This window comes from Electrophorus electricus, chromosome 20 (genome assembly GCF_013358815.1).
Source record: "Electrophorus electricus isolate fEleEle1 chromosome 20, fEleEle1.pri, whole genome shotgun sequence".
Lineage (NCBI taxonomy): Eukaryota > Metazoa > Chordata > Actinopteri > Gymnotiformes > Gymnotidae > Electrophorus > Electrophorus electricus.
This window is the reverse complement of record NC_049554.1, coordinates 6,495,838-6,503,864: the sequence shown is the minus strand read 5'-3', so window position 1 is coordinate 6,503,864 and position 8,027 is coordinate 6,495,838. Positions and strand designations below refer to the sequence as shown.

Here is an 8,027-nt window from a genome sequence, read left to right as displayed (position 1 = left end):
ACCATGCACAGAATAGATTCAAATACTCTTCTGTAAAAGCTTTTCTAAATTTTATATATATATATATATATATATATATATATATATATATATATATATATATATATATATATATATATATATATATATATATATATATTTTATATATATATATATATATATATATTTTATATATATATATATATATATATATATAAAAACTTATGTACAATTCAAGGCCCAAGGTTCTAGCACTCTGTTATACTGTACAGTATTCCCTACTTTAGCATGCTTTAAATGCAAGTCACATGTTCGAGTGGTGATGGAGGCCTCCCTGGGGAGAATCTTAAACTATGTACAGCAGTAACGCTCAGACGGGGACTCCAACGCCCCCAGCCAAGCTCCCACTTCAAACTCCGAGACTCGACCTGCCAGCTCGGTGTGAGGCAGCAGTTCACAGTGCAAAGAAGACATAAAACGACACCAAAAACGACGACAACAAACAGTCTTAGCCATGGTGGCAGGGTGCTAGTCGCTAGCCCGCCTGAGGGGGGAGCCCTCACTGGGGCATGCTCTGGATGTGTGCGTACGGTCTCTGGGTAACAGAGTCTTTGTGAGCTCGGAGGCAAAGAGAACAGCCGTGCGGGCGGGCGTAGGGGGGGTGGGCACAGAGTGATGCTGGGTATCGTCCAGTGATGGAAAACTTGATACCACCCCTGCCCTGTCAGCCAAACACCCTGAGAGAGAGAGAGAGAGAGAGAGAGAGAGAGAGAGAGAGCGCGAGAGAGCGAGAGAGAGCAAAAGAGAGCGCGAGAGAGAGAGAGAGCGTGAGAGAGAGAGCGAGAGCGAGCGAGCGAGCGAGAGAGAGAGAGCGAGAGAGAGAGAGAGAGAGAGAGAGAGCGAGCATGAGAACGAGAGATTTGGCTAAATTATAAGTCATACAGTCATGGCAACATAACCCTAAAGTGAACTGCTAGGTTAAAGACAGAAAGTGAAAGAGAGAACACGAACAAAATCACACGGCTAGTGTCAGAAAACCGCCTCCTGAGTTCTCACATTCCCTCGCCTGGCCCCGAGGTCATGGAGCGTTGTGTGCGACCGCACGCCGCTTCAGCGTTCCGAAGCCTGAGCCGAGTGCCAGCGCGCAGGGGTGACAGGACGGGACCTGCCCGTGCGCCTGCTCCGCGCTGCTGGAGGCACGGCTGGGTTTACGAGGTCCAGGGCGGGTTCTCTGCCAGTCAAAGCATCGACGCCTGAATATCGGGAAAGGCCTCGTATGCCGCAACTGTGCCCACCTGTCCCGTCACTGTGCTTTGTGTGCGATGCCACCGATGCCGTGTTATGGTTGCTGGGGAAGGCTGGTGTGCCGTTGCAGTGCATGTCGCCCACCCTGTGGCTGGCACAGGTCGAGGGGGTTTGCGTCTGCTGGTACTCTGGGCCTGAAGTGGGTGGTGTGACCTGGGGGAGGTAACCTGATGGCCTGGAGTAGCCGGTGCAGTTCTCCATGCAATCGGCACACACGATTGGAAAATGGAGACCACCTGGGAAAAAGCAGGAGATACCAGCACCTCAGCCCGTAATCTCACAGGTACAGAATAAACTACAGCATCTCAGCCCGTAATCACACAGGTACAGAATAAACTAGGACACTGGGGTTAGTTACTCACTCACACACACACCCTGGATGAGGTAACGTACCGTTGCTGTGTCTGTGAGCGTGTGCCTGAGGGCCCCCACTGGACTCCACTCTGATACACATGTCCTGTCTCTCAGACAGTGTCCCCTGGGAGGACAGGTAGCTCGGGACATCAGGGGGGATGATTGTCTCATCTGGAAGGGCAAAAATTAAGAAGCACTGGTGATTAGTATCAGTATCAGTATTATTAATTACTATTAGTATTATTAATTATAATATGAAATTCAATTAATAATGCTTGTTAACAGATGTGAATACAGAGCAATGTGGACCAATAAATGCACAGTATGTAACAAACAAACAAACAAACACGCGTACCAGTGTTGATGCTGCACTCTTCGCTCTTCTTCCTCGTCTGGTAGATGATGCACACCCACACCAGCGACGTGGCCACGATACTGCTCACCACGGTGATGACCACGATCCCCACGGTAACGGCGGTGGGGCCGGCGTGAGGGCTACAGGCGCCGCCCGAGCGCTGGAGCACGCTGAGTTGACAGTGAGCACGCTCGGTGCCCAGGGGGTTGGACATCACGCATGTGTAGCGGCCCGCGTCCTCCAGGGCGGCACCGCTGATCACCAGCAGCTGGCTGCCAGGCGTGAAGTGGTAGCGGTCGCTGGGACGCAGTGGCTCCTCCCCCCGTAGCCAGGCGATGCGGGGGGGCGGGCTCCCAAGCGCCTTGCACTGCAGGGCCACCGTTTCCCCGACGACCACGCTGCGGTCCTCCATGCCCTGCGCCAGGTGGGGTGTCTCTGTGTGGGAGGGGCAAGACAAGACAGGTGAGACTCTGCAGGTACGATGTGCTTTATGCACGGACGCGCGGTGGGGTCGTGCAGGCTGATGAAACAGGTCTCAGAAGAGTTTGTGTTGAAATCAACAGATGGTAAAATCACAAACCTTTTTTTCCCCCCTCCAAAATCAAGATTACAGATTCAAGCAAAGTGAACAAAAATATAGCCTTGCAAAAAATTACGTGTGTCAAAAATAATATCGGAAATATGATGCGTGTCTCCACCCTAACCCCCCAGGTGCCCTGGCACTGCAGGTGCCCACTCTCCCTTGGCGCTGTTTCTCCCACAGAGATCCACAGCTGAGCTCATGCCTGAGAAAAGCTCCCATATCCCACTGCTCAACCCCTCCGCCCTTACCATGACCTTCTCTCTCTGACCTTTCACCTTTGACCCAAAACACAAGGCCACAGCTGCAGCAAATAGAAATTTTAAAAATGCCGTGGAACCAAGTTAGAGTAGAAAAATCCCCCCAGCTTTAGAACCAAGACCTAACAGATTTGGTCCCGTCTGTTTTGTCTGTCCGTCCGTCTGTCTGTTTAATAGGGCTCTGTTCGTCCGTCTGTCTGTTTAATAGGGCTCTGTTCGTCCGTCTGTCTGTTTAATAGGGCTCTGTCCGTCCGTCCGTTTAATAGGGCTCTGTCCGTATGTCCGTCTGTCTGTTTATTAGGGCTCTGTCTGTCTGTTTAATAGGGCTCTGTCTGTCTGTTTAATAGGGCTCTGTCTGTCTGTTTAATAGGGCTCTGTCTGTCTGTCTGTCTGTGTGTGTGTGTGTAATATCGGCCCAGTAAGGCTCGCTTTTCATCCCTGTTGCCTACGTAAAAAAAACAAACAAACACCCTTACCCTGTATAATCCTGGTCTATTAGCAGACATTCTGTTTAAAAGAGTGCTCTCTGTATCTCTCAAATACACTTAGTCCTGGACTATATAACCCAGGTCTATTAGTCACACTAACTGGCTTCTATCCAGCAGGTGTGTGTGCAGAAGTGCTCAACCGTTTAAGGTCAGCTGGGAACGCGAGTTTGCCCTTACCCAAAACGGCGAGCGTGACGTTGGCCGAGACGGTCCCCGCTGTGTTTCTGGCCGTACAGCTGTACACCCCCGTGTCCTCGGGCTTCACGTCCATGATGAAGAACACGTCGTCATCGGGCATCACCTGCATACGGCGCTCGCGCGCGGCGGGGAAGTCGGTGCCCCCATCCTTCTGCCAGGCTACCTGGGGCGGCGGGTGCCCACGGGCCGCGCACTCCAGCCGCGCCTTGGCGCCCGTACGCACGGTCACATCACGCGGCGTCTTCACGAATGACGGCAGGACTGCGAGACAGAGAGGCAGACAGCCCAGGCTCAGCGGCGCTTACGCGTCACCGTGGAAACGTTTGATCTTTGCATGCTCGACCTACAGAGCTGAGCCGGCATCCAGAGTCAAGGCTCGCTGGGTTCAGGAGGGAATCTGGCCTGGATCCAGGCAAGCAAACTCACCGCTGACACTGAGGCGTGCCTTGTTGGAGTAGGCGGAGCCAAAGTGGTTGGAGACGACGCACTGGTAGCGACCCTCATGCTGGAACGCCACGCTGCGGAGGTGGAGGATGGCCGTGTAGTCGGTCACGGCGCCGTCGGGTGCGCGCGGCTGGGCGCGGGTCTCCACCTCGGCGTGCTCCAGTGCCTCCTGGTCCTTACGCCACGCCAGCGTGACGGGCACGCTCGTGCTCCCGCTCACCGCCGTGCACGTGAGACGCACGTCCTCGCCCACCACGGCCGACGTGGCCACAGGGTGCGCCGTGATGTGCGGTTTCGCCAGGTCATCTGCGGGGTGGGGGTGGGGAGGTTAATTCAGGGCATACCGCGCTTCAAATCCTACATCCAATCAGCTCCCAGCGACCTCCGCACCACCCACTCGTCACGAAACACCAGAACCAAAATACACGGATAACAACCAACGGGAATTTGACGCCAGCGTTCCCAGCTGGAACTCTTACACTTCACTTTTACCTGTATTTAAACCAAACTTAACGATTCAAAAACATCCTAGGGGGAAAAATGAGCATATTTAAAATGATTTTTTTCATAAAAATGTTCCCTCCTTTTGGTTACCTGGAGCTCAACATTCCTGGAGGTTAGTCCCACCCCGAAGATGCACGAGCACCCTACCAGCTGTGTCAGGGCCGAAGGTCAACTCTCTGAAGGAGAACCGAGCAACAGAAGTGGGGCGGAGCTTACCACACACGAAGCTCTGAGGCGGAGCCTGGAACACACTCGTGCCTTGCAGGCTGCTGGGGTGAGCGCACGTCGCCTGTACGCCCGCCTGCAGACCCTGGGTCACCAGCCACTCAGGAAACCAGGACAGCTGGCAGTCGCACAGGAAACTATCGCTCTGAATTTCACTAGGGAAGGAGAACAGGAGAGAGAGAGAGAGAGAGAGAGAGAGAGAGATTTTTAAAATGCAAAGCATTGGGGTTCAAGTACTGTAGGGTAGGTAGAGCTCTGTGTGTGTCGGTCAGTACCAGTGTGGGTGGGTGGGTGGGTGTGCGCAACAGAACATACAGACTGTGCAAGTCTTTCATCTTGCTGAAGGTGTCTGGTTGAATGGTGCGGATGACGTTGTCCCGCAAGTTCCTGTGCAGGAAACAGAGAGACTTCAGGCAGGGGCAGACGAGAGAACGTCCCCGTCACACAGACCGTATGAACATGCGGCGCGCGCTCTCTCTCTCTCGGGTGAGCCTGCTTAAGCACGTCTACAAATTCAGTTTCTTAAACGTCCCATATAGTCTTGAACTGTTTGGCTTCTAGCAGGGAGCGAGACACAGACAGAGAGAGAGGAGGCAACGTGCCGCGGCAGCAGAACGAGGCGACGAGCCCCTGTCGTCTCCGCTTCCAAAGAAGTAAACTGCCTACAGCCCTCGAGTGCTGCCAGGCCACACGGCATTGTGGGATACTCACAGGTGCTGCAGTGCTTCTAGGCCAGAGAAGGCCTTCCTGGCCACAGACTTGATCCTGTTTCCACACAGAGTCCTGCAACGAGGGGGGATTTGGGGGGAGAAAAAACACAATTAGTGAGGTTGAATCTGATAAGTGGAGGATTGGAGTGTTGGAAATGTGAGCTGTGCAGAGTTCAGGAAGCAGCCAGGAGATTAAGACCCCTGTTCACTTTTATGTTCATTGGAATTTAGAGGCGATGACAGGGCGGGGCCTCACGGGGGGGGAGGAGCCCAGTCAGTCACTTGTAGAGTACTGAACAGCGGCCTCGTCACAGGCCGTGGGTCACGAGCAGAACACGCTGCTCGTCTCTTTACAGGGCACTAATCCCACACACACACAGTCAATCCTGCACCTGGGAGCTGCCACAGAAATGGAACCTGTTTTCACGTTCCACAGGTTCTGGAAAGGTCAGTTAGACCCCGCAGGAGGTCCGACCCCACCACTCCGACACACACACACGCACACACCCCCGCACACATGCTGGCAGCCCTCACTCAATCCCAGACAGCCTTCCGGGTGTGTGAGACGTGTGAGTGGCACTACCCGTCAGCAGCCTAAAGACTCTGGCCTGCACCTCCACTGGCAGGACACCCACCCAGAGGGCCCTCGACTGTGTTAACCTTAACGTCCTCCACGCCTAAACCCCTGGAACGCTTCACTCCAACATGCAAATGAATGCTAACGAATACTAATTAATGGATGCTAGTTAATGGATGCTAATTAATGGATGCTAATGAAAAGAATGAAAACCAACAGGGACCAGTTAGCGCTACAAAAAGGAGGAGATTCTAACGGGGGCCAGGGGTTGTGAGGCTCAGCTCCGAGCCGCGTGTCTCTCACACACACACACACACACACACACACGAAAAGGACACATCCAGTGCTAGAGCACAAAACACACTCACAGCGTTCTGAGACTCTCCAGACCCACGAAGGCACCCGTAGCGTCCTCGATCACCCCCGAAAGGTCATTGTGATCCAGCTCTCTGTGGGAGGAAGAGCGATAGAGAGTTTGAGAGAGTGTGTTTAAGTGAGGGAGAGAGAGCGCGAGAGAGAGAGAGAGAGAGAGAGAGAGAGAGAGAGTGGGCATGAGAGAGAAAGTATTAGGCTCAGTCTCTGTACTGCTAGCAGGCATAGGGCACACACACACCCACACCTGGTCAAAAGATGGCTCGCCCCTCTCCTTAATCTGTCTGTCTCCACTCTTTCTACCAGCCGAAGACATTCTTTCCTTTGTCAAGCATGACATAGAACGAACACAGCCAGCCACAGCAAGACTAACACATGCATAATGTTACACACACACACACACACACACACACACACACACACACACACACACACACACACACACACACACACACACACACACACACACACACTCCGCCCTCTCCCTGGAAAAACATTAACAGAGAGGACATTTCAGCTGGAGGTGTGTGACATTTCAAAGGGGGGGTTCACCCTGTAGCACCTCCTTGACTCCCTCTCGCCCACCACCCAACATCCCCGCGTTTCCTTCACTGCTTCTAAAGAAGCTCCAGGTCACTAAAGGCGGTGTGTGTGTGTGTGGGGGGGGGCAGCACGCACGCACGCACACACACGCCATAATCAGACTATAACCATCTCATCTGCACCACACTCACACTCGCGTGCGCACACACACACACTTGCGCACAGAAAGCACAAGAGAAAGTGTAAGACAAGACAGGATGTAAGTAAATGTAAACGTAAGGGGCAGGACACGGGACGGGAGCGCGGGGGCGCGCAGGACACGGAACAGGCAATCAAGCGAGACAGGCAGGAACAGACAGTAGGGGGTCTGAACAGAGGCCCCTCAGTTTCACTTAAGGGGCCCCTCCACTACCATGGAGGGAGGGAGGGAGAGAAAGCGTAAATGCACAAGAACAAGTGAGGAAAAGAGTGTAGAGAGCAAACAAAATATCAGGTGTGTGTGTGTGTGTGTGTCACAGAGATGTCTCTAAGGAAGCGGCTGGCTCTCTGACAGGCCTCTGCTGGGTGGCACATGTATGGGAAGACAAGACTGTAGCGAAGAAAAGGGTTTGGCGATGAAGAGAGTCCTCACAAAGAAGCCACTAGAGTAGAGAGCCGCAGCTGTGTCCCCCCGAGGCGGCCACACAAAGCAGCCGCTTGCCGAGACGAGACCGCCCTCCAGATTTACAGACGTTAAAGAAAAAACGGACCAAATGGGCTCTGATTCGGTTTTACACCTTTGAACGCACATTGATGTGTCAGAGGAGTGTACGCACGCACACACACACGCACACGCACACGCACACGCACACTCCTTCAGCAGAGTAATACAGTTAAATTGGATGCCTCGGAGCACAGAGCAGGTGTGATGGAAACCAGAGAAAATTAACTAACCAAGTCCAGCAGAACATTACGGTACGGGGAGTACACGGCCAAAACTTTAACAATAATACTACAGAGAACTCAGTACTGGAGACAAACACGCATGCACATATACACACACTTACTAGATATAGTAAACATAATAGAATCATACAATATTAAAAGCACAATCTCTAACAGAATCTGAAAGCATTTCAGGTAGTTAAAGTCAA

At 52.7% G+C, this 8,027-nt stretch overlaps 1 protein-coding gene across 2 annotated transcripts in view; it reads right to left on the bottom strand.

Moving 5' to 3' along the window:
- Positions 1 to 201: 201 nt before the first annotated feature.
- The window catches only part of lrig1 (leucine-rich repeats and immunoglobulin-like domains 1), a 26,149-nt gene continuing 18,323 nt past the window's right edge, over positions 202 to 8,027 (bottom strand). For both annotated transcript variants that reach the window (XM_027015476.2, XM_027015477.2), the window contains exons 9-18: positions 6,348 to 6,428; positions 5,404 to 5,475; positions 5,008 to 5,079; positions 4,684 to 4,847; positions 3,946 to 4,269; positions 3,499 to 3,780; positions 1,994 to 2,428; positions 1,678 to 1,809; positions 1,275 to 1,520; positions 202 to 716 (exon numbers count right to left, since the gene is read on the bottom strand). In XM_027015476.2, coding sequence (XP_026871277.2) covers positions 508 to 716; positions 1,275 to 1,520; positions 1,678 to 1,809; positions 1,994 to 2,428; positions 3,499 to 3,780; positions 3,946 to 4,269; positions 4,684 to 4,847; positions 5,008 to 5,079; positions 5,404 to 5,475; positions 6,348 to 6,428 — 2,017 coding nt within the window. In that variant the 3' untranslated portion in view covers positions 202 to 507. The remainder of the gene's footprint in view (positions 717 to 1,274; positions 1,521 to 1,677; positions 1,810 to 1,993; positions 2,429 to 3,498; positions 3,781 to 3,945; positions 4,270 to 4,683; positions 4,848 to 5,007; positions 5,080 to 5,403; positions 5,476 to 6,347; positions 6,429 to 8,027) is intronic.